Genomic DNA, 27218 nt, shown 5'->3' on the forward strand with positions numbered 1-27218 from the left:
CGCGTGTCCTATGAGTGGGGGTATACTGTGATTTGGCCACGTTATATTACAAAATGAATTTCACAAATTTGGTTGGTGGTAGTTGAGTATGCGTTAGTGTCGTACAATTGTGCGGAAGTGTGACAATGCAGTGTTTCCGGTCACGGATTAGTAAAATCCAGAGAATGCTTTAGAGCCACCATATTTGCATCATTGTCGGGTTTCCAGCCATTCCAAAAGAGAGTCATAAAATAATCAAAATCAACAAGAATGGTTAACCATGAACATTTGACATAGTGTTGAGTGAACGTTTATATCCAAGTTTTTGAGTTTTCATTTCAAATTGATGTGTAACAATCACATGAGAGCAACTTATTTTCAAAAAATTAATAAAATACCAGAAGACTTCAATGTTCTGAGCCGTAATATTTTTAGTCAAACTTGAAATAGTGGGATATATCTGATCCATCCTATTTGTATCGTACATTGGTTAATTAAAAAAAAAATAGATTGCTTTTAGAAATTTTAAAAAACCATTAAATATTTTTCGACAAATTCAAGAAAATTTGTTAAGGTGAGTACTAAGTTCGAGTTTAGACAAAGTACAGCGTATGGCGTGCTTGTGTATCTCAGGCGCACTCAGCAAGACAGGAACAAATTCCCTTAATGCCATGCTGCATCTATTGCCTTTAGACATTTTGGCCAAACAGTCAGCTGCAACAACGGCTGTGCGGTTGCGCGAGTTACGGTCACAGTTCGGTCCTCAAAATAATGCCAGATGTGCCTAACGTAGTGGATTATACTTTGGCAACACCACTTTTCGACAAAAAGTTTGAAACTCTAATTCCCAACAGTGAGGCGTGGTGCACACAGGACCCGGGGAATAAACGATATATAGATTTCTGCACTGATGGCTCCAAATTGGATGGACAAGTGGGTTGGCACTAATATTTCAGCCTGAAAAACACTACAGTGATTAGGTAATCTATTCGCTATTCGAAGTTCCAGATCTTTACACCCAGAAAAAAGTGCCTTCGAAACTAAAGGAAAAATTTTTCATCAACATAGTTTATCCATTTTATTTCCATTAAGGTAAATTTTTGTGAGAAATAATAAAATTTACTCGTTTCAGTAAAAAAATCCTAAACTGTAAGCAGTTAGGAATAGTTCATTAACTAGAATAAGGCATGGAATTTTACTCATACTGTTTTCTTCGCTGGGTATAAGAATTTCCTACTGAACAAGAAAATTTTATTCACCGATAACAAAGCATTCGTAAAAATAAACAAAAAACGAACTAAAACCAAGTTTCCTCAAAATTAGTAAAATTTCTTATAAAATGATAATTGCGACTTCCTTTATAATAGAAACTTTTCATATATACGAACAACACTTGGCTTAGAAAAATATTTTAGTTCATTCGTATTAAGAAGTTTGCAATCCTTTCAAAACGTAAGGAAAAAAACTTGTTAGAATATAGGAAATTTTCCTATATTTCTATTGTCTACCTGTAATCGATACCTGTAATCGATGTGTTTGCGCTTGGGTGTAATCGATATGTTTGCGCGTGGTTTGTTTTTTAGTTGGAATCGCGTTGTTGTGGTATACGGAGAGATTGTTAAAAAATAATATGGTAAAATAATATAATAAATAGCAATTAAAATATATACAATATTTGTTATTTTAAATTAGTGAAAAAAATTTTCGTTTTTTGAAAATAAATCTATCAATGTCGTGATGGTGTATAAAGGTAAGTACTATGTTCGCTTTTCGAGTTTGTAACAAACATGTTTTATCATTTTTTATATTTGTAGGTATTGAAATTGTAAAAGGAGGACAAAATCGTTAGGAAGCAACTTATTAAAAGTGAAAAGTGCAAGAAGAAGATGAAAAAGTGCGTTTTACAGTTGATAATATCACATGGAAATTGGAAATAGTGGAATAATAAACTAATATTTCAAGGACAGTCGATGCTGTTGATTCTTAATAAATATATTCAATATATTAATAAAACATGTCTTTTATTGAAGATAAAATTGCTTTTATAAATAAATAAAATTGTATTTAAAAACGAAGGCAAGCAGTTCTAATTATGAAGTAAAAGTTTTACCACAAATATGTAAGATTTGTCCAAATGAATGAAAAAATTTCAATAAAAACATTCCATATATGAATTCAAATCAGTTAAATTTTTTCATTCTGTAGTATAGTGGTACATAAATATAGGAAAATGTTAACTAATATATGGAATGCATTATACCTAATTTCTACGAAAATCACATCGTTCAAACAAATAAAAATGTCTTTGGCGCTATACGAAGTTCAACTTTCTTTACAATGAGTTCATTTTAACTTAAAGAAGTGGTCACTTTTTTTTGGGTGTAGAATATACTCCTAGTGATTAGGTAATCTATTCGCTATTCGAAGTTCCAGATCTTTAGAATATACTCCTAGTATATTCTAAAGATCTGGAACTTCGAATAGCGAATAGATTACCTAATCACTGTAGTGTTTTTCAGGCTGAAATATTAGCAATAAGAGAGGTGGCGAATTGGCTGAGAAGAATGTCTGTTAGTACCATACGAAATTCAAGACGGACTCATTTAGGGTAACATTCACAATTTTAAAGATATAATGAACTATTTTGTGAGAAGTACGAATTTATTAAATCTTTATGCTTTATTTGTGTATAATTTTTTTTTTTGACGTAAATTTAACTAACGTACGTAAAAAATTATTAGAGTAAAGGAAACTTTCTCTAAACATAATAATTTCATGAACTAAAATAAAGTTAAATTGGCTTTAGTGAAATAGAGGGTTCACTTTTTTTGAGTGTACTGTCGTTCAAAATTCTTAGAAGCAATAATAATTCATAAAGAATGCATGAAATTTATATGACTGTCATCTCATTGCAAAAATAAGTGACAAAGTATATCCTTCAAATGAAAGTCCTATTTATCCACGAGACTTATGACCTGAATATATAATGTTCGGTTGTTTTTGATAATTCACCCTTTTCATCTTTCCAAATTAGTAAAAAGGAAATTTTTTCCCTTGACTCTCTTTTATTTAGATACACGTGATTCCCATAAACAGTATCCTAAATCGGAAATGGATTTTCACATCACTTGCACATTAAGAGATAATACTTTCCACGACCTTTGATGGCAGAGATTCACTTTTCCCCAGTGTAATTAGTTTAGTGGCTAACGAGTTTTATTCCAATTTCCATTATGATTTCCACAATTCCACTTTTTATTAAAGTTTTAAAATGGACACATTTATGCAGTCGAACTGAGCCAGGAGCTAACAACTGAAGCCACCAACCAACCATTTCTGGCCAACTCTCTCTGGTCCTGGCCCCTTTTTGTCAAGTGTGCATGGATTGAGTGCTAAAGCAATGTTGGATGTCAACAGTGTCACCATCATAGACCTCTGTGTTTCATGTCATTTTTAATTAAATTAAAAATGTAAAAATGCCTTGATCCGCATCTCAATTAATGGTGTCGCCGTGGGCAGAGTAGCCTTTGGGTAACAACTAAAATCAAGTGTTTGCTTAGACTACCATGTAGCAAATCTATATTTATGTGAATTAAATGCAATATTTGCATGTTTGATAGCAGTGCACTCCTCCATGCGGATTGTAGGGCACACCAACTGTTGATGAATTTTTGTATATCAAGTACTGGCCTCAACAATGCTGTTACTTATCACTTGTTACATAAGACAGCATGTTTTGATGATAGGTAAAATAGAATTTTGTAGAAACAAAAGGTTTCAGAGCAGAGAAAGAGGATGAAGTAGATGTTTGACAATATTAATCAATGTTCCGACTCACTTCAACATAAATACACTCAAATATATTTGTAGTAGATATGAGATCGCGAGCAACTTTTATGCGAAACCTTCACCCAGAAAAAAAGTGACCCCTTCTTTAAGTTAAAATGAACTCATTGTGAAGAAAGTTGAACTTCGTATAGCGCCAAAGACATTTTTATTTGTTTGAACGATATGATTTTCGTTGAAATTAGGTAGAATGCATTCCATATATTAGTTAACATTTTCTTATATTTATGTACCACTTTACTACAGAATGAAAAAATTAAACTGAATTGAATTCATATATGGAATGATTTTATTGAACTTTTTTCATTCATTTGGACAAATCTTACATATTTGTGGTAAACCTTTTACTTCAAAATTAGAACTGCTTACCTTCGTTTTTAAATACAATTTTATGTATTTATATAAGCAATTTTTTCTTCAATAAAAGACATGTTTTATTAATATATTAAATATATTTATTTAGAATCAACAGCATCGACTGGCCTTGAAATATTAAAACACATTTTTTTCTTCTTCTAGTACCTTTCAATTTTTGTCCACCTTTTACAATTTCAATACTTACAAATATAAACAAAAAACCCTAAACCAATTTTTCACAAAAGGTTAGCGTCACTGAATATTACCTGATAATTGAAGATTCCAAAATGAAGTCGAATGAAGGAGTTGTTATTCTGCTGGTGTTTTCTTTTTTATAAACCAATTTTCAAAAAAAAAAAAAAAAAAGAAAATTGTTCTCACTAATTTAAAGTGACAAATATTTTATATATTTTATTTGTTTTTTATTATATTATTTTACTATATTATTTTTTAACAATCTCTCCGTATACCATAACAACGCGATTCCAACTAAAAAAACAACCCACGCGCAAACATATCGATGACAGGTATCGATTAAAGGTAGATAAAAGAAATGTAGGAAATTTTCCTATATTCTAACAAGTGTGTTTCCTTAAGTTCTGAAAGGATTGAATACTTCTTAGTACGAATGAACTAAAATATTTTTCTATGCCAAGTGTTATTCGTATGTATGATAAGCTTTCTATAATAAAGGAAGTCAGAATTATCATTTTATAAGAAATTTTACTAAATTTCAGGAAACTTGGTTTTAGTTCGGTTTTTGTTTATTTTTACGAATGCTTTGTTATCAGTGAATAAAATGTTCTTGTTCAGTAGTAAATTCTTATACCCAGCGAAGAAAACAGTATTAGTAAAATGCCATGCCTTATTCTAGTTAATGAACTATTCCTAACTGCTTTCAGTTAGGATTTTTTTACTGAAACAAGTAAATTTTATTATTTCACACAAAAATTTAACTGAATGGAAATAAAATGGCTAAACTAAATTGATGAACATTTTTTCCTTTAGTTTCGAAGACACTTTTTTCTGGGTGTTGGTTGTATCAATATTCTCGAATGCCAGTTCATAGAAATCGCCAAAATTTGTGAAAATCAATAAAAAATTCGGATTAAATTTAAATAAATACGTTATTGAAGATACTTAATAAATATGTAATGATATGATCACTCCAGATGAGTAGTGTTATAATTTTAGTCTTGAAGCAATATTCAGGGTTCCTATAATCATTTCGACAGAGGTATACCAAACTTTGCACTTGTGGGTATGCTCCCTGCGATATTTAAAGAATTGCGTTAGATGGAAATAGAGTTAAGAATGTTGATACGGTCCTATTTCAAAAGTTATGTTTTTTTTACATAAATCTTTACTTTTTCTTTATTATTGCTGTTTTATTCTTCAATCATTATTGTTGTCTTGATTTCAGCTTAAAACCATGTATTGACTAAACTACAAGAGTAGCTTAACTAACAGTAATACCAACCCTAAACCGAAAAAATATGCATCTAGGTGGTCCAATCACAAATGCGAAATCTTTCAAATATCTTAACAAATATAGGAAAACTAACGCTCTTAATGATAAAATGATGTACATTGAAGCAGTAAAAGAGTATAAGTGCATATGTCGTGAGAGAAAACTTGAATACTCAAAAGAGCTGCAGCTCTTTATCACTCGTACCACTAATACGAAAGTATGGTGGCGATTGGCAAACCAAATAAGAGGACAAGACAGTCAGATAGGCAACATATCTGCCTCTGAATTCAAAAATTATTTTGATCAGTTATTATATCAACCACAAATGGCGAATAGTATACATTACGCTCCCATGTATATAAAACATGAAGAACTGGATAAATATATAGATTTACAAGATATTCAAATCATAGCTAGAACTAAGCCTAATAAAGCACCGGGAATGGATAGAATAACCTATGAATTTCTCAAAAATGCTACCAATGAATTTCTTACCGAGTTAGCAGCTATTTACAAAACCATTTTTAGCACCGGGGAAATAGACAGCACACTAGAAGAAACTGTCATATTTCATATACATAAAAAGGGCAATGTCTATATTCCCTAGAACTATAGAGGAATATCGTTCATGAACTCGATGGCAAAAGTTCTAATGGGAATAATTAACTCTAGGTTGACCAAGTGGGTGAATGAAAAAAAGATTCTTAATGAATGTCAAGCTGGTTTCAGAGCAGGATATTCTACTGTGGATAATATCTACAACCTCTCAGCAATTGTCAATATCAAATTAAATGACAAGAAAAAAAAGTATATGCATTTTTCGCCGGCTTTTGATATGATATTACGAAATCTACTTATGTACAAATTACATACCCTGGGAGTGTATACAAAGGTATTGAATCTAATCAGATCTTTATATGAAAAGACCAAATCAGTGGTCTGCACAGGAGAAGAAATGTCCGAACATTTCAATACTACTACTATTTACTCTCTACATCAATGGCATATGCGATTGTTTGGATGGAGGAATAATGGTGGACGAATTAAATATACGTGTGTTATTGTACGCTGACGATATCGTCCTATTGGCAGAAGACAAACGGTGTTACAAGAAATGATTTACAATCTAGAAAAGTACTGTAATCAATGGAATATGGTGGTAAACTTAGAAAAATCAAAGATAATGGTTTTCAGAAACGGAGAACGCATATCCAAAGAGGAAAACTGGGCATTTTTGAACCGAAATATTGGGGTGGTTAATGAGTTTTGTTACTTGGGAGTAACACTAACACCAAAATTGTCTTTTACCAAACATGTTGAAAAACGCAATTCAGCATCAAAGGTATGCATAAATGCCACTTGGCAAGGTCTAATAAACAAACCACATATATCTCTTTTGTCCAAATGGAAAAAGTGTGTGTAGATCAACACAGTCATATGCAGCATAAGTATGGGGGTTCTCTTGGTTTGACGAAGTTGATAAACTCCAGAGACACTATCTGAAGAAAGTTCTAAAACAACCAAACTTTATACCTAACTATATCTTGTCACTAGAAACGGATACCATAGACAACCATTTTTATACCTTAAAACTCCATACAAATTATATATTTGATACAATATTCAAATATGAAACCACGAGATTATATTGTCGAATAAATTCTGGACAAAAAGAACTTTTGGGCCTCAGCCATGAACTCATTTGCACAGGAGGTTAACGTTTATGTAAATGAAAATATAATTCATAACGCAGACGTTTGGAAAACAACAGTGAGCTCGATAGATCAATTACTCAAATGCGCCAGTTATGCTGAAAAACGAGCAAAGGGCCTGTCATCAGATGGAAGATATTATCGACTCCTGAATCCTGAAGTTGGAGTGGATTATATGAAAGACATAGGAAATCTAGATAAAATATCTGTTATTAAGAGAACTAGGGCCGATGTATTCCCATTAAATGGAAACAAATATCCGAAAATAGAGAATGCACACTTTGTAATACAAGAGAAGTAGAAAATCTGAAGCACTTTATAGGCTCGTGTCCAATACTAAGAGAAATAAGGATATTGTACTTTGGTAATTCTTACTTAGAAGAAAATGAAACGATTAGAATATTAAACGGAGAATTTGAAAATGGATGGGAAAGATTGTACATGCATGTAAGCAGTGCATTAAGGTATAGATCGCACATAATAAATTATAACTTAAAAAAAAGTATGTAATATAATGCTATTAATCTATTATTGAATTAATTATATTAATTAGTAAAACAATTCGAAGTGACAGACGACATAATGTTATTGTCATATAAATTGAAAATTTCTGTCCTAACTTTAGTAATTGTATACAATACATTGTTAAATTGAGATACATAAAAAGAGAACGAAATGAAACTAACGGCCATTTTCATGTAGCTCCGTTAGGCTTTAACTGGCAGTTAACAGAAATTAAATTGCAAATATCTTATCTCCGGTCAACTTTAACTGAAAAATTTTCAGCAGACAGATATGTTCATAATGCGGTTCAAAAGTTCGTTAGCTAACGTAGCACTAACGGAGCTTCATGAAAATGGTGGTAAAACTAACTTAACTAACAGAGGAAAAGTATGCTTGTCAAATATATTTGGGAAAAACCCTGTAGACTGCAAGATGGTTGGTTGGACAGCCGTTTCGGAATTATAACACATTCCTCATCAGCGTCCCCTACTTTTTCAGAAGAGTTTTTGCTGTGTTTATTTGTACTGATTTTGATATATATAGTTCCCATCGGATTATGAGAAAATGACAGCAATGCGCTTATTTTTATTTGTCTATAAGCTAATCTAAGTGAATGCTGTATCGAAAAAGAGTTCTTGAATAGGGGCCTTAATGAGCGAACACCAACTTCAATTCACCACTAGATCTGGTCCCCAAGTGCCACTAGATTGCATTGCTCAAACATGTCGACACATTTTACTTGCATCAACACGCATTCCTCAAGATAAATCTGCCAATCAACTTCAGATGGGGTCTGTTCGTCTAGGCGAGACTTTATTCATTTCCAGTCGCCAACAAGACAAGCGAACATGGCTTTCTTTGTGCACGAAAAGACCGGTAAAGAATAAAATAATGGAGCATTCGATGTTGTTGGAGATGTAGTTTTTTTTTGTAGTATATTAACGAAAAATTGAAATCAAATTTCAAATTTTAGTCTAAGACGAGGAAGTACGGTCAATATTATTGCCCACACTGTCAAAAAACTACAACACTTTGATGTGAGAGAACTTTGCCTTTGGTGGACCTACAATGGACTTGTAGTCAATAGGAGTTAACAGATGACCCCCCTTACCTAATATGTATAATGCCCTAATTCTGATCTACTTACATTTTCACATGCCAAAAAGAGTGTCATTTTGAAAGGGATCAAACGAACTATACAGGTTTTGCTCATTTAAATCCCAGTTCAGTGTTAGTTTAAGGCTGAACATGGATGGCATCAAAGGCACAGCATGATATATATATGAAAGATGCCCAGGAATGGATTTGGTATTGGTAGCAACAATGCTCTCGGCTTCAAGAACGACGAAAAGGAACGTCCAAATGGAAAAGGTAATGATGAAAACAAATCTAAATGTAGTATTCTGCACAAAAGCCATTAGTCATATTAATCCCAGCAGAGTCATTAAGTCGTAAAATAACAAATATGAATAAAGGTAAAGGCAAGGACAAGGCCGAGGGAAGGGCAAAGGTAACAAAGTTAAATCAACCTTTGCCATGTCTATGAATTGAGATTTCACCATTGGCCAAATAAGGTCTATGCTTGGGCTACCGACCTTAAGGAAGAGACCCTCAGACATGTATATACTCAAAGGATGATTCAACAATATCGAAGATCAAGATACGAATGGGCAAAGGAAATAACCCACCAATCTCTCCACCTGCTCTGAAGAGCAAATAGTCGTGCGCTAATGAAAAATTAAAATCAAAGTACACATTTACGAGTGGATAATCGCCAATGAATGAATTGTTATTTCTTTCCTTCATCATCAAAATGTTTATTTACAGATAAAAGTCATCTTTGCTAGCGCCATCAACGGCATGGGGCCACCAAGAGCAGTGCAAAGTGTGCTGGTATGCTTATGAGCTGGCATCCATCAACGAACGAACGAACCATTATATGTAAAAAATAAACTTTACGGAATGTGGGTAGTAACTCTTTTTTCGGTGCCCTTCTGCCAAGAGTGGTTGCTTTAATTTTTCTTTGAACATTTTTTTTTGGTGGGAGGTAGGTAGAAAGGTCAAAAGAACTCCAAACACTGGCGCATATTTATGGGGGGTTTTTGTGTATACACCAATGAGTGATTACATTTTCCAGTTGAGTTTGTGTGGATGTGGGAGCCGATGTTTGTGTTCCTAGTATTTAATTCCATTTTACTTGGGTTTTTTGTTTTGCTTCTTTCATTTCAGGTTGACTGTGGCCAAACTGGAGGTTAAATGAGATGAGAGCTGTGCTTAGATTGAAGTTTGGAGAGCTGCTTGCACAACCACACAACCCCGCGCATTGCACAGGACCCAGAAATGTTGAAAAGGAATTATAAGGGCTCTGTTGGAAAACTATTGCTGACGCAGTGTTCATGCCATTGCAGGAAATCAAAAAGGTTAATTACGGGAAAATTACCGGAGCGATTATAAGTCAACAGCCGTAACATGAGCTCACTACTTTAAGCAGCTCCCTGCTGAGCAGTGTGGTAACGATGGTGGAATTGATGAAGGTAATGGCTGCACAAGCACGCAGCTCGTGAGACTTTACCAAAGGAACAAACAAAACACCCAAATATACCATGGAAGACCATTTCAAATACCAAACCAGCCAAGAAGTCTATTTCATCTACAACAACACCAATAACCTATGGCATTCAAATTCACTCACGAATTTCAATGAGGAATCTCCAAATGGCAGACAATTTAATACCAATGCTACTGAAACCTTTTTCGATTTAGACTACGACTCTTATTACAAAGAAACAGATTCGATAGGGACATTGGTAACATCGAATTCGCCGCCACCTGCCACGGGTTTCATAGCGGATGCTCTCGATAGTGATAGCACAAGAAATGGTTTGGCCTCCAGTGGGCATTTGAATAATTATTGGGCCTTATTGGCTTTGATTCTTGTAATTGGAACTGCTGCTGGTAATATTTTAGTGTGTCTAGCCATAGCCTGGGAACGTCGTCTGCAAAATGTCACCAATTACTTCCTTATGTCGCTGGCCATAACGGATCTAATGGTAGCTGTCTTGGTTATGCCTCTCGGCATATTGACCTTGGTCAAAGGTGAGTTATGTAAACAATTATGCTAAAACGTGAAATTAAAATAATAATTTTAAATAAACTAATTCCTCTAGCTGACCTTCTTAAAGTTAGTCGGCCATAAACGTTCCAACGTATAAATATAATTTTATGTAAGAAAAATATATTTTATAAGAAAATGATGAACACTACTTCGTTTGTTGTAACAATAACAAGGAATATTGTTTAATGTCGCCTTAAGTATTTATTTATCAGTAGTATCACGGTTCGCATATGTAACGTATTAGTGCATAAGGTACAGAAATTTACCAGTAAAAATGCTATTTAGACCTAATGTGGAGAGAAATTCAGCTATAATTCCGGAGTATGAGTTAACAGCCTTTTCAAGACCAAATGATTATGGCCCGGGTTATGATTTCGATTTAGTGACACGTTTAGAATAATAAAAGGAAAGTTGGGTTGTCTGGGATGACTATATTGCATATGTGATGTCCAGAATTACCCTTGCTGTTGGAATTTTGCGCAATTTTAGGAAAATACTTGACTAACGAACTAAACATTTGTATTATCAAGCCATTTCTGTAGTTTATGCGTACAGAGGAGTGTGGATTTAAAAATTCTGCAAACAATGCAGAATAGAGCGTTGAAAGCAATGAGAAATTTGCACATAGGACTCTCTATGCTTACGATCAGCGTTGCCAGAATTGTTTCACCAAAAACCGCTAGATTTGCTAAAAAAAAAAATAGCTAAAAAATGCTAAAAAAGCTAGAACAAAAGCTAAATTTTTTTGTATCAAAAGTCACATTTTTGATTGAAATTTAACAAACTTAAAGGCTTTATTTCACTTACAATGCATATTATTTTCATTTTAATTCCACTTCTGTGAGACTGTAACAATATCTAAGGCATATTAGCTCTGTTTGCGTATTCGATACATTTTGATTACTATCACAAATTTTTTACTGGAAGTCCTTCGTTTTGTGGGAGCTACCTTCCCAACACCTCTATTTTATTTACTTGTTATTTTAAAATATTAAATGATCTAAGCATGCTTTGGATTTGGTAAAAAAATGATTTCTCATTTTTTTAAATAAAATTTTAGTTTGGATTTAAAATTGTGAAAAATTCGAAATACATTACTTTTATTTAAATTGTAGAAAATACCTATAGTTTACATTTCCCAGTAAAAACATTTTCCTTTCATGAGCTTCAAAGTGCTTTAAAAACGTGCTAACGCCAACTTAAATTTCCAAATTCAGACTCGACTTCAAGTAGAAATTATTGTATATATACGTTTTTAAAATAAAGTGTTGAAAAACATCTTCTATTTTTGAACGCTATTTTGGTTTGTGGTTAAGATGCAAAAACTCCTCACATTTAAAGACTATTTCATTAATTCTTCCTTCTTTCATGAAAGCATACCCATTTTTAAGTTGAATCACTTAATTATAAGGACAAAACGACTTTATCGTCTTTTGGACAAGGAAAACAGTTTATATAAAATATGTTATTATAACCAAAATTCGCGTTCGTATTTTAAGGAGACGACAATATTTTTTCAGTGCACAAAGCTATTCACATCTACTATTTTAATTTAGTAATATCGTAATAACTTTAGAATATTATAATAACATAAAAAGGATAAACAAGTCAAATGATAATATTCCCAATAATTTACTGACAGTTTATCTAACAAATTTGTATGGTAATAGTAGATTTAAAGTTTACGATAACTTTTATGTATATAATGAAAAAACTTTACAACAAGGTGTATTTGCTACAAAAATGCCCGCATAATGGCTGGACTCATTATTAATGTTTCAACTGAGCTTTGAAATATGTGGAAACCCTTATACTTGCAGCAAGGCTTAGATAAAAACGCCGATTTATCCATATTTCAATAGAAACATGTCGAAAATAAAAAAAGCCAAAAATAGCTAAAAGGGTCATGAAAAAAAGCCAGAAAAAAAGCTAAAAGCTAAATGCATTTTTTTCCCGCTAAACGTCTTCAAAAAAGCCAAATCTAGCGGGAAAAAAACTAAATTGGCAACGCTGCTTACGATACATAAGGATGTTTTATAAATTATTTTACAAATTCATGGAACTTATATACAAATGTTTGCATCAAATAGGATACCATATAATTTCTTTCTTTTGCAATCCTCATAATAATAATCAATTATTCCGCAGCGAAATTGTAAATAGTGTGTCAACGTAATTGTAAGTAATTTAAACGGCTAATACGACGTAAAAACGTCATTTTTCTATTTGATATTAGCTCCGTTCGAGAACCCTACTATTTTTGACAATTATCACAAATTTTTAGTGGAAGTCGTTCGTTTACATCAAAAAACCAGCAAAAGAAAGCCGGAGAGACTACATTTGACAGCTATCAGATAGAGAAATTGCAAGTTTTTGCTAGAGATTTTTCCCCAGTAAAATCTTGCAAACCATACCATCATAGACTAAGGAAGGTATAGACAACGAAAGTGAATTCACAGCGATGTAGTTTGTCTGCACACCGTATATGGCTCTTTTTCGTCTGCAATTGAGTGATTTTTTAATTTGGTTTTAATTTGTTTTCTTTCCTTTGTTTTCTTGATGAAACACCAAATATTGTAAAAGCATATAAAATTCTATACATCCACACCTTTTTTTGACTGATTTGTACGGTAATTCTCGTTTTCCAAAAAGAAATTAAGTCACTTGACTGCGCAATTGAGTGGAATGACTGCGCACTCCAAATAAACAAAACCATAAGAAACAAACCACCACTACAATGTACATGTTCCGCAACTACAATTGGAAAATTCAAAAAAGAAAAAAAAACAGGATTCGTTTTTAATGTTTTAGAAGCTGACATTTTGAATGCGCAAATAGTTACTGGATGCCGTTTGCGTACTTTTCAGTAATTTTAAACAATGACAGTAAAATACTCTCTTACTCTCTTTCTAGTTTTTATTGGAAAAGTACGCGAACAGACTTATTGTTATATTGGCCTTACACAAAACATATGTTCGTGAGTGAAAATACATAGTAAACATAACATACTTGTATACAACGGTTTTTCTCAGTCTTGTCCCATACTATCTTATTACTTTTAATAGCTCCTATTAATTTTTTCTTCATCATTATGTTTAAGTGTTACATGACCAGCTGACTGTCATTTTTCGGATGCATTTTTTTCCCACCAGGCTATTTTTTCGCACGAATTTTGACAATGTTGATCACGTTTTTCTTGTTGAACTCAGTACTATTTGAGCCAAACTAAACCGCAATAATTTCGCAAATATATTTTATTAATACAATTTCGTGTGGAAACGTGATCGTAGTACTGGGCTGTATACAGAAGCGAACTAAGCAGTTTGAAATATAATCACTTGCCCGGTCAACTAAAGTCTATTTCAAGTATTTATTATACCCTCCACCATAGGATGGGGGGTATATTAACTTTGTCATTCCGTTTGTAACACATCGAAATATTGCTCTAAGACCCCATAAAGTCGGATGGTATTGCAAATGGGCCATATCGGTCCACTTTTACGTATAGCCCCCATATAAACGGACCCCCAAATTTGGCTTGCGAGGCCTCTAAGAGAAGCAAATTTCATCCGATCCGGCTGAAATTTGGTACATGGTGTTAGTATATGTCTCTAACAACCATGCAAAAATTGGTCCACATCGGTCCATAATTATATATAGCCCCCATATAAACCGATCCCCCGATTTGGCTTGCGAGGCCTCTAAGAGAAGCAAATTTCATCCGATCCGGCTGAAATTTGGTACATGGTGTAAGTATATGGTCTCTAACAACCATGCAAAAATTGGTCCATATGGGTCCATAATTATATATAGCACCCATATAAACCGATCCCCCGATTTGGCTTGCGAGGCCTCTAAGAGAAGCAAATTTCATCCGATCCGGCTGAAATTTAGTACATGGTGTTAGTATATGTTCTCTAACAACCATGCAAAAATTGGTCCACATCGGTCCATAATTATATATAGCCCCCATATAAACCGATCACCAGATTTGACCTCCGGAGCCTGTTGGAAGACCAAAATTCATCTGATTAAGTTGAAATTTGGTACGTGGTGTTAATATATGGCCTCAAACTCCCATGCAAAAATTGGTCGAAATCGGTCCATAATTATATATAGCCCCCATATAAACCGATCCCCAGATTTGACCTCCAGAGCCCTTTGGAAGAGCAAAATTCATCCGATTCGTTTGAAATTTGGTACGTGATGTTAGTATATGGTATCCAACAACCATGCAGGAATTGGTTCATATCAGTCCATAATTATATATAGCACCCATATAAACCGATCCCCAGATTTGACCTCCGGTGCCTTTTGGAGAAGCAAAATTCATCCGATCTGGTTGAATTTTTTTTTTTCATTTTCATTTCATTTATTTATTTTCGTATAATCTGTAAGCCTATTGTGGCCAAATCGATCATAAGCATCAACATGAGAGACCATAAGTACAATATTAAGATATTAATACTTAATAGACAAATAGATAACTTAATAATAAAGCTACAAATAAAAATTACAAGTTTATAATTATGAAATTTTGTACGTGGTGGTAGTATATGATATTTAACAACCATGCCAAAAGTGGTCTATATCAGTCCATAATCATATATAGGCCCCATATAAACCGAACCCGATATTTGGTTTTGGAGCCACTTGGAGGAGGAAATTTCATCCGAGTCAGTTGAAATTTAGTACATTGTGCTAGTATATGGCCGTTAACAACCCTGCCTAACTAGGTCCATATCGGTGTATAGTTATATATAGCCCTCAGATATGGACAAAAATTGGTCCATATCAAGTTCATAATTGTATATAGCCCACATATAAGCGACCCCCATATTTCAATTCTGGCTCCCTACGTACCGTGCAAAAGTCCATATCGATTCGTAATTATTTGTAGACTTACCTACACATACTTTTTTTGTCTAATGTATACCACGTACCATGGACTAACTCACAATTTAGAAAACGATTTAAAATACCACAACCCAAGTAATTCGATTGTGGATGACAGTCTTTCGTAGAAGTTTCTACGCAATCCATGGTGGAGGGTACATAAGATTCGGCCTGGCCGAACTTACGGCCGTTTATACTTGTTTTTTATATATATCATAATGTATTACTTTATGTTAATTAATATGTGACCAACGAGCCTTAAGGGAACTGAGACTATAAACTATAATGAAAAAAAATATTTTAAAGAAAAACTGAGAGAATAAAAAGACAAGAGAACGAAACTGTGAAGCGAAACTGCGTCAGTAGGTGGCAGTCATGAGGTATATTTCTCTAATATCATGCAATTTTTGTCGGCGCTTCTCTTAAGTTTGCGTCGGCGTCATCCAGTTCAGTTCTCTGCCGGCTTTACGAAACGTAAGGAAAATAGGATTTAGAACCTACTTTGTAATAACAAATGTACTTTTATATAAATCTTTTCATTCTATTAACATTTTTGAAATTATAACTGCCGATGCCTTTATAAACAATTTATCAAAACAGCGCTGCGACCGCAACGTCGGTAATACCAACGCTGCAGGCATTGTGCGATATCTATACGGTTGTCATTTGTTGTTTTTGTAGAAAAGACATTTTCGTCCTCTTGGTTCTTATTCTCTCTGAGGAAAAAATCAGCATTGTTACCAACTAACTTTTTTGGTACATGGTGTTAGTATATGGTCTCCAACAACCATGCAAAAATTGGTCCACATCGGTTCATAATGATATATAGCCCCCATATAAACCGATCCCCCGATTTGGCTTGCGGAGCCTCTAAGAGAAGCAAATTTCATCCGATCCGGCTGAAATTTGGTACATCTGATTCAGTTAAAATTTGGTACGTGGTGTTAGTATATGGCCTCAAACACTCATGCACAAATTGGTCGATATCGGTGCATAATTATATAGGGCCCCCATATAAACCGATCCCCAGATTTAACCTCCGAAGCCCCCTTGTAAGAGCAAAATTAATCGGATTCGGTTGAAATTTGGTACGTGATGTTAATATATGGTATCCAACAACTATGCAGGAATTGGTTCATATCAGTCCATAATTATATATAGCCCCCATATAAACTGATCCCCTGATTTGAACTCCGGTGCCTTTTGGAGAAGCAAAATTCTTCCGATCTGGTTGAGATTTGGTACGTGGTGGTAGTATATGATATTTAACAACCATGCCAAAAGTGGTCTATATCAGTCCATAATCATATATAGGCCCCATATAAACCGAACCCGATATTTGGTTTTGGAGCCACTTGGAGGAGGAAATTTCATCCGAGTCAGTTGAAATTTAGTACATTGTGCTAGTATATGGCCGTTAACAACCCTGCCTAACTAGGTCCATATCGGTGTATAGTTATATATAGTGAAAAAATGATAAATCGATCCCCAATCAAAAAAAAAAATTGGTCCATATCAAGTTCATAATTGCATATAGCCCCCATATAAGCGACCCCCATATTTCAATTCTGGCTCTCTACGTACCGTGCAAAAGTCCATATCGATTCGTAATTATTTGTAGACTTACCTATACATACCTTTTTTGTATAATATATACCACGTATGGACTAACTCAAAATTTAGAAAACGATGTTAAGAAGTTTTAAGATACCACAACCCAAGTAATTCGATTGTGGATGACAGTCTTTCGTAGAAGTTTCTACGCAATCCATGGTGGAGGGTACATAAGATTCGGCCTGACCGAACTTACGGCCGTATATATTTGTTTCAAATAAATATTGCCACCTCAAAGGAAAAACATTTTTAAAGTTATTTTCACATCCCTATGTTTTTCAAAGCCTTTGTTTATTCTTTTTTTCTATGAAATTTATTTGAATAATTTGACATATATTTTGAAAAGAGTATATTTAGTCAGAGCCTATTCCAAATTATGGTGGCTCTAAAATTGACTTGTTTTTGAAAAAGCTTGTGTGTTGAACTTGATTTGTTGAATGGGGGAAAACGACTCGTTTTGAAATGTTTATAAGGGTAAACAATTCAAACCCCAAAACATGGTTGGGGTTCAAACCCCAAATCACCGTATAAACGTCATTAAGGTTTATTCGTTTCAAAATGACGGTTGGGCTTAATGGCAATGGTTAAAAAATATTCTTCAAATGTTATATGTTCCATCTAAATGTACTAAATTATGAAATCTTCCGGTTTAACAGGAATTTAAAATTATTGAAGTTTAGAGAATAGAGCATTACCTTTCTTATATAGTTGGACACTACCTCTCTTATTATTTTTATAGGTTTATCCGAAAATTCACTTTTTATTTATTTATAATATATAACCATAATAAATTATTAAAATAAATAAAAATCAAGGAAAAATAGTGTAAGACACTAATATTTTATAGTTTTATTGTATAAAATGAACATTTCCTTGTAATTAAATGAACACTCAAAACAAACACTCAAAGTTAAATTAACTAACGCTGAGTACTATGTTCAGTTTTAAAGCTGAAACCAACTTTTTTCACGGTTACTTTTTTTTTAATTAATTAATTAAGAAATATAAAATTTTTAGCAATCAATTCCTTGGATCATTTCCATCCATTATTTGGCAAGACTTGATCAAAATATAATCGTCTTCATACATATATTTGTACTTTAATTTAGTGTTTTGGTGAAAAGAACCGAACATAGTACACACCTTAACACAGGAAAAATTATATACAAATGAAGGTTAGTTAGGTTAAAGTGGCAGCCCAATTTAGTTTCAGGCTCACTTAGACTATCGGCGTGACATCTGCGTTTCTTATACAGTTAAGTTAAAATTTTCTAAAATTAATATATTTTTTCTAAAATTAAATAAAATTTTCTTTCTTGTTGGGTTCACTGTTTTTTCAGTGTATACTAAGAAGTAATTCATGGTGTAGTTTCGGTTTAGTATTTTACACAAAACCAGGCTGAAGTGTTCACTTTGTAAAATATTTCTTTCAAAATTAATATTGAACTTACCACTTACAAATACAAGAAAAGTGAAACCCATTGAATTAAATACACCGTGAAGAACCCAATATAAATTTCATTGATATGTAGAAATTGTTTTGTCTATTGGAAAACAGATCATCCGAAGTGAAGAAACCGGTTATTGCGGTTAACAGAAAATTACATTTTTTCACTATTAGATTTCGGATTTTGTTACTGAAACCGGTTAAACGATGTCGGTTTGGGTCACCCTCATTGTTACTCCTACACGCAAAGAAAAAAAAAACGTTTGGAAAACGTGTACCGAAAACGTTTTTCTTTTGTTAGAGTTTGTTGAATTGCTTCGAAAATTTTAAACTTTTATCACCAAAAAAATTCGTTTGTTACAAAATTTTTATTTTTTCAATAAAAAAAGTTATTTTTGAAACAACAACACAGTCCATTTCGTTTATATCAAACACTGTTCTTTTCTGACTTTAGGTCTTTAATAAGACACATTTTACAGTTCAAAATTTAATATAGTACAATGTAATGTTGAAAATTTTTTCGGAATCTTCCGAGCATATCTGGAATATATGTAAAAAAACAAAAAAAAACTTTGGTCGAAGCAGGGATCGAACCCACGATTCTTGGCATGCAAGTCGGACGTAGCAACCACTGCTCCACGGTGCCAAACTAAATGTTTGTTTCTGTTAAATAAACTTTGTTTATTCGGTTCGTGGGCGCCGCAAGCTATACTATATAAATATAACTTATATGGATAATTATCTATTGATGACCATAACAGGTACATAGCTCAGTGGTTAGTGTGTTAGCTTACAAAGTGTATGGTCCGCGGTTCGATTCTCCGTCCAGGCGAAAGGTAAAAAAATTTTAAAAATTTATAAAATCGTATAATCGTAACATTGTTGGTATTACAGGAAAAGGTGTTAAGAACTAAAAAACTTTGTGGATGTGAGAAAGATGTGAGGGAAAATGCAATTAGCAAGAAAACAATGTTTTGTTTTGAGATAGTCTTTTTGAAATTGTTTTTACATCCTGGAAAAGAATAAACGTTTATCACAAAAAGTATATACTTTTCTTCCAAATACACTTCCTTACAACGAAAAGCAAATGAGAAACGAAATTTGTTTGTCTAAAATTTCGTTTGGGAGGAAAGAATTATTTTTTGCGTGTATTTATATCGTAAATGGTGAAGAAACCGTACCACAATGCTATGTGAAATATAAACGTATACGACAACTTCAACCATGATCAGAAGAGAGTTTGTTCGGAGAAATATTCATAAGTTGAAGTTCTTCTTCAGAAGGGAAATGCACTTTTCATTATTGCTTGAGATTTTAATACATGTAATTTTGTATTTTCCATAAGTAGGGCCACGTACCATTGGTAATTGTTATAAGAAGGAGGCCTCTCATAGCTGACCTATAACTAAAATCCGTTACTGTACTATGAAATGAACAAAAAAAAAAATTGTTGGACATATAATAAATGGCATATAATTTACCTAAGGCGTATTTCGCCTTTTCTTGCATTTTAGTAAATCGGCTTACCCAAACAAGTCCTTTTATAGGTTCTTCATTTCATATGCTTTCAATGGTCTCCGATAACTCATTAAGATAGTTCCGTCCATTTTTAATGTGTTTTCCTTTGATTGGACTTTTTCTCTTTAAATTGGGTTTTCTTTATGCCCCAGGAAAGTGCTTGGAATAGCTTTCTAGGAAACAATAGTTTCCTAAGTATGAGAACGTAAAATGTAAGTAATCATGTTGCCCTTACATTCGATTCATCTTCATTTCACTTTCTATCGTTCTTCCTTTTATCTTCTGTTAAAAATGGACAATGCATGAACAAAAAGAGTCACTTTTATTTTTGGGAGAATAGATTTTGCCCCCATTTTCAAGGGTGCAAACCCATTTTTAATATCCGAAGAGATCAGCCATTGGACGACAAAGGGTCATCATTGCTCTTTCTAATCTTGGTTGGTTTTTTCTCAGACTTTTTGTAATTTGTTTGCTTTGCAGTAATTACAACTGAAAGAAAGTGGACAAATAATAACGACTTATACGGATGGGCCACTTCAAGTTAAGACGAGCAAGTCAATATTTTGACATGGCTCAATTTGTTATAACAACTGTTTGTACGTCACCCCTTGCGTCAAGGAATGCGGCGGGGTATAATGGCCATTTGACGAAGGATTTGTTGACCAAATGAAAGGATTACCAAAGTGAATGGGCAAGCAAGTACGTGTTTTTACCGATATATAAACATGCACACATACACGCACGCACATAACCCTTAGATTTGAAGTTCGGTTTGACGTGAATGCTGGCATTGGTCTTTTGCTTTTCAGAATACCAGAGCAAGACACGGAAAAGAGCATAAATTCTGTTGATATGTGGTTGTGGATTCCAAACAAAAGCCAACCATATATCAAATATTAACAAAAGAACATAAGCATCTTACATGAAGCTGAACATGAGAACGCAATGCTGGGAAACGTGTCGCTTGCGAGAAGCATAAAAAATACAAATATCACTCATACGTCACTTTAATTTCCAAAAACAGTCCCTCAAAATCCTTCAATTGTTGGCATGCTTTTCTCCTATTTTCTATTATGAATGGAGGCCTAAAAGTGAGCAAGTAAGCGAGGTTCCTTTTTATGTCGTGTCTTCTATTCAGACTTCCATAAATCATTGAGACGATTGTTTTGCGTGTGTGTATTGTGCGTGGCAGAGACATTCATTCTTTGGATTCTTCTGTTTTCTTCATTTCTGGTTGAAAGCGAAGCCAACACGGGAAACCCTTTTGTTAAAATTTGAGATTTGCGCAGTTGTCCCATTTCACTCCCTCACAAGATGTACGATTGACAGCAAAGTGGAAAAACATCGAAGCGTTGTGCTTGCTTTAATGTCTTCTTGGGCGAAACGCTACAATGCATTCGTCTTGGCAAAGTCATCAATTATGTTGGTAAAGTCGATTCTTCCATAGTGTTTTGGCATCAAGCTCAACCCCCTCTTACTCCCTTACCTTTTGCGGGCAGGGTAGTCGTTTCCAAAAAAATCCTCCCGTTAGATAAATCTGGTTGCTAAGCTTTTCGTTGGAGTTGTCGTTTGTATCGAAGTAAATAAAAACGTCAATTTGAATTGGCCATAGTCAATCATTTCTGTGTGTAGCCATAGATGAAGACGAATGGATAGATAAAATGGTGCTGGCAGAATTCTATCACATTTTTATGTCTCTGCACATCGTTTTATTCTCTGAGAAAAGATTTCCCATTCCCCCATGCAATGTGAAAGAAGGCATTTAAAGATCTAAGTATGGAAAAAAGTATTTAATTAGATTTAAACGAGTTAAAGTTATACAATATCGGTTATTGTTGGTAAAATACAGTTTGTTATTGAACTCGACAGATACTAAAGTAAATCGTTTTAAATGTGAAAGTTATAAAAAACTCATCCGTAATATCAGCGATTCACAATCACATTTTGGGCGAAATTATTGGACAAAAGAAATATTTCGTTTCCCAAAAAACAAATCAAAATTTTTCGTGTAGTAGAAATTCAAAAAAATTGATAAGCGATGGCAACACTATTACATTTTCTGCCATGGAATTATAATAGATTTTATACCCCATTCACACTAGGCTCGAAATCTACTAAAAGTAGATTTGAAGTCCCTTTTTTATAAGACAAAAACAGTTGAAATCTACTTAAAGTGGATTTTGGAAGTGTAATGTGTAATGCATCCATGGCGTCTTAGAGATTGTCAAAGTACAAGTGATGTTTCTTATTATTATTAGTTTATTTAAAATTTTAATAAATTATGAAAATAAATACAACAAGTACACGGTTGAAAAAGACTGTTTTTCATATGTATGGCTATAAACATTATATGTTTGGAACACAAATTTTTAAACACAATATTTTTGAGTGCAAGCATATAGTGTTCATAAACTAGCATAACATGTTTTGGACATATATGTTAATATGTTAGAACATATTATGTTTGGGACATAAAATGTTTGTAAATATAATATGCTTGGATGCAAACATATATTTATTTAGAAATAGCCTATAAACATATATGTGTTTAGTAGCTTGGAACGCTATTTAACAGGGAGCGATATTGAATTAAGTTGGTGGTTGTTGCTTGTTATTACAAAATTAACATTTTATTTTTCCTTGGGCAATTGATCAGCTACTTCTTTGATCCTTACAAACTGTGTGGTCCGCTGTTCGAATCCCCGTTCGGCAAAAGGTAAAATTAAATGAATCCCCGTCCGGCAAAAGGTAAAATTAAAATAAAAAAATCATAAAATTGAATAATTTCTTCTACAATGTTTGTATTACAGAAAAAGGTGCTAAGAACTAAAAAATCTCGTGGAAGTGAGAAAGATGTCGGGGAATATACAATTGGGCAGAAACAAAATTTTGAGCATTCAGGTCGAAAACCTATGTTGTTAGCACCTATATTACCTGTTTAATTTCATAATTCATTATGATTGTAAATATATAAATAAATAAATAAAATTTTGAGCACAATATTGTTTGGGAGAATTTTTTTAAGCATATAATATTTTTGGGTGCAAAATGCTTCCAAACATATTATATGTTCACATAATTACATATTGTTTTTTGGAAGACAACATTATTGAATTTGGATGCAAAAATACAAAATGTTTGGAAATTGACTACCCAAACATATATTGTTTAGACCAATATGCTTTCAAACATATTATATATTGGAAGAGATCAAACATATAAATGTTTGGGCAATAGCCAAAAATGTATATGCTTGAAGCAAAATATGTTTGGGAGTATATGTTACAGAAGCGATTTTTTGTGAGCGTGTATATACAGCAGTAAGTTCGGCCGGGCCGAATCTTAAATACCCACCACCATGAACCAAATATTAGGATTTCCTTTGAAATTTCAGGAGGGCTTGAGGACTTGAGGACACTTCCCGAAGATACATTTAAAGATTTCACCTATGAGGACTATATCAGATTCTGGATTTATAAGAACCATGTTTGTTTGAGTTTTAGAGGAATCATTAACATCTCTTGTAAGTGTGCAAGAAAATTATAAAATAACGTCTTGATTTGAAATTTTAAATCTGTAGATTTTCACCCGAAAAATAAAATCTGGAAATTTTACATTGAGTTTCAAGCAATTTTCAGGATCAGTGCGCCTTCTATACTCACAAGAAGTGAAATTGGTCTATATGGAGGCATTACCAAATGGACCGATAAAAACTTAATCCGATACACGTTTTTGTGAGCCTTAAATACGAGAATATTTACAATTTCAGGCAAATCGGATAAAAACTACGGTTTCTAGAAACCTAAGGAGTTAAATCGGGAAATCGTTCTTATGTGGGCTATACTAAAATACCGACCGATACTAACCGTTTTCGGCACACCTCTTTATGGCCCAAAAATACCTCTAGATTTCCAAATTCAGGCAAATTGGATAAAAACTACGGTTTCTATAAGCCCAAGAAGTAAAATCGGGAGATCGGTTTATATGGGGGCTATACCAAAACATGGACCGACACTCACCATTTTTGGCACACCTCTTCAAGGTCCCAAAATATCTCTAGATTTTCAATTTCGCGCAAATTGGATGAAAACTACGGTTTCTATAAGCGAAAGACCCCAAATCGGGAGGTCGGTTTATATGGGGGCTATACCAAACCATGGACCGACACTCACCATTTTTGGCACACCTCTTCAAGGTCCCAAAATACCTCTAGATTTTCAATTTCGCGCAAATTGGATGAAAACTACGGTTTCTATAAGCGAAAGACCCCAAATCGGGAGGTCGGTTTATATGGGGGCTATACCAAAACATGGCCCGATATAGCCCATCTTCGAACTTGACCTGCGCGCAGACAAAAGACGATTCTGTGCCAAATTTCAGGACGATAGCTCCATTATTGAATGCTGTAGCGTGATTACAACAGACAGCCAGACAGACAGACAGACAGACAGACAGACGGACAGACGGACGGACGGACATGCTTATATCGTCTTAGAATTTCTCCCTGATCAAGAATATATATACTTTATATAGTTGGAAATCGATATTTCGATGCGTTACAAACGGAATGACAAACTTATTATACCCCGTCACCATTCTATGGTGGTGGGTATAAAAAAGGCACTAACAACTAAGGTTTTCGTCATAGTGCTTCTTATATTTTTCATGTGCTTTAAAATGTTTTAATTAAAAAAAATAGTTTTTGTGAAAAAAGAAAAATTATTTTTCAGTGTATGCTTGCATAGAAATACTTTTGAAGATGAGAACTAATTCTTCCAAACAACCATTGATTACCATTTGCTTTTCTTAGTATGGTAATTTGTTTGGAACGAAGTGCAAACTTTTTGTAACAAAAGATGCAGAATTTACAGGATGTAGAAGCTATTTAATAAAAACTAAATAAAATGTTTTTAAGTAATTCATTTTTTCATTTAATTTTATTGAGTACCTAGACAACAAGATTAAAATCTTATAATTACTGCGGAGGATTACAAATGCCATATTAAATAAGTCGGTATATAATAAATTATACTACCAACTTGTATTGTATATCACTTACTTTCACATGATTTTCTTAACTCTCACCACTTTTTCTGTGATACAAACAAATAAGAGAGAATATTCGATATAATTTTTTTTTTTAATTTTCCCTTTCATCCTGATGGAGAACCGCGGAGTCACTATCCATTGGGCCAAGTAGCTTTTATTGAAATCAACACACAATTACCTCCATCAATGCACAAGCAACACATACAATGAAGCAGTTCTATTTATAGACCAAATGTTTGCATACGCAAATCGATTTGAAGAAACTTTATTCAAAGAAAACATACCACTTTAGCGATTCCATTCTTACGAACCACACTAAAAAAAATATTGACCGAATATGGAAGATTATGCAACTTAAATTTTAGTACTCGCGATTTACGGAGTGTTAAGGACAAAATTCTTTAAAATAATGACATCTTAATTAAAAGAGAGTTTATAATCTTTGCTTTAAAATTTTTTTTTTTCATTAAAATGAGGACACAAATTTTGCTTCCCTCTGTAAAAGTTGTAGATCTTTAAAGTAAGGCAAATTTTCTTTAAAGTAAATAAAATCATTTTTAAATCGTTTTTAACTTAACTAACATATTGAATTTGAAGATAAAAACGCTTAAAATATAGGCTAAGACTTATTTTAAGGATTTGCTTCTTTGGTTCAAAGTATTCTTAGAATTAAGAAAACTGTTTTTACTTTGATCTGGGCTAATTTGGATTTAGAAACTGGAATTTGTTTGTACATGAATACCTTTATTAATATATCGCAAAAAGAGAATAAAAAATTCGATGAATGAGATCTGTATCCAATTTTAATTTTATTGATCCTAGATTTAAAGCCAGGGAGGCGGAATCAATACCAAAATCCTTAAGGGAAGGTCAAAATCTTTGGATCCAAGTAACCTTTTTGTTGAGTGCGTGTACCAAATATCTCATTTTTCATTTATTCTAATTTTTCGCTAGTAGTACTATAATTACTGCTAGTACCAGTACTATAAAACGAGTGCTTAATATAAACCAAATAAAAAGTTTGTCATAACAAATTTTTTGGCGATAAAATACATTTTTCAAAAGTTGTTTCTTTGCCTGTGGTTACAGGATTTTGGATGGAAAGATAACCTTCTTCAGAGCTTATTTAAAATGCCATCAATGAAATAAAGTTTAATATGTATTCCTTTTTTAAAATCGATATTCGAATTCTTGGACATTGATGTTCGACTGATAACCAGCAAAAAATAACCAATATAAACGCGCGCGGCAAAAACAAAAATATAATACGACACTACAACATGGTACCACGGCATAAAAACTCAATAGTCAATATCCTTCACACATACACGCAGAACGCAATGGATTCGAGGATGGGTTTTTCATTCTTGCATAAAATATTCAATATTCCTCGGTTGGCGTATATGAAAATAAAAATTAATCGAAATTGACTTTATCTGCGTAAACATGTGATTAATGATTATCTGCATACAACAATTATCGGAGGAGGAGTGCTATTCGAATCTCTCTTTACATTCACGGGGAAGGCAAAGCAAAAGTCTATTGTGAATGATGAAGAATTTTCAGAGCTCCGCACTCACACCCTCATTTGCCACCAAACCAGTAGGACAAGTTCACCCCACCCCCAACGTTTATTATTTTATTACCATTATTCAGAATGTTTACGTTCAACTTACACAAATAACCTAGTATTTGTGTTTGTGTGTTCAC

General features: G+C 33.4%; 1 protein-coding gene across 1 annotated transcript in view; it reads left to right on the forward strand.

The window, feature by feature from the left end:
- Window positions 1-27218, forward strand: part of 5-HT2B (5-hydroxytryptamine receptor 2B) — a 90714-nt gene that overhangs the window by 17225 nt on the left and 46271 nt on the right. Inside the window, exon 2 of the mRNA XM_075288696.1 lies at window positions 10099-10965. Coding sequence (XP_075144811.1) covers window positions 10473-10965 — 493 coding nt within the window. The 5' untranslated portion in view covers window positions 10099-10472. The remainder of the gene's footprint in view (window positions 1-10098; window positions 10966-27218) is intronic.

The sequence above is a fragment of the Haematobia irritans genome, chromosome 1, assembly GCF_050003625.1.
Source record: "Haematobia irritans isolate KBUSLIRL chromosome 1, ASM5000362v1, whole genome shotgun sequence".
Taxonomy (NCBI): domain Eukaryota; kingdom Metazoa; phylum Arthropoda; class Insecta; order Diptera; family Muscidae; genus Haematobia; species Haematobia irritans.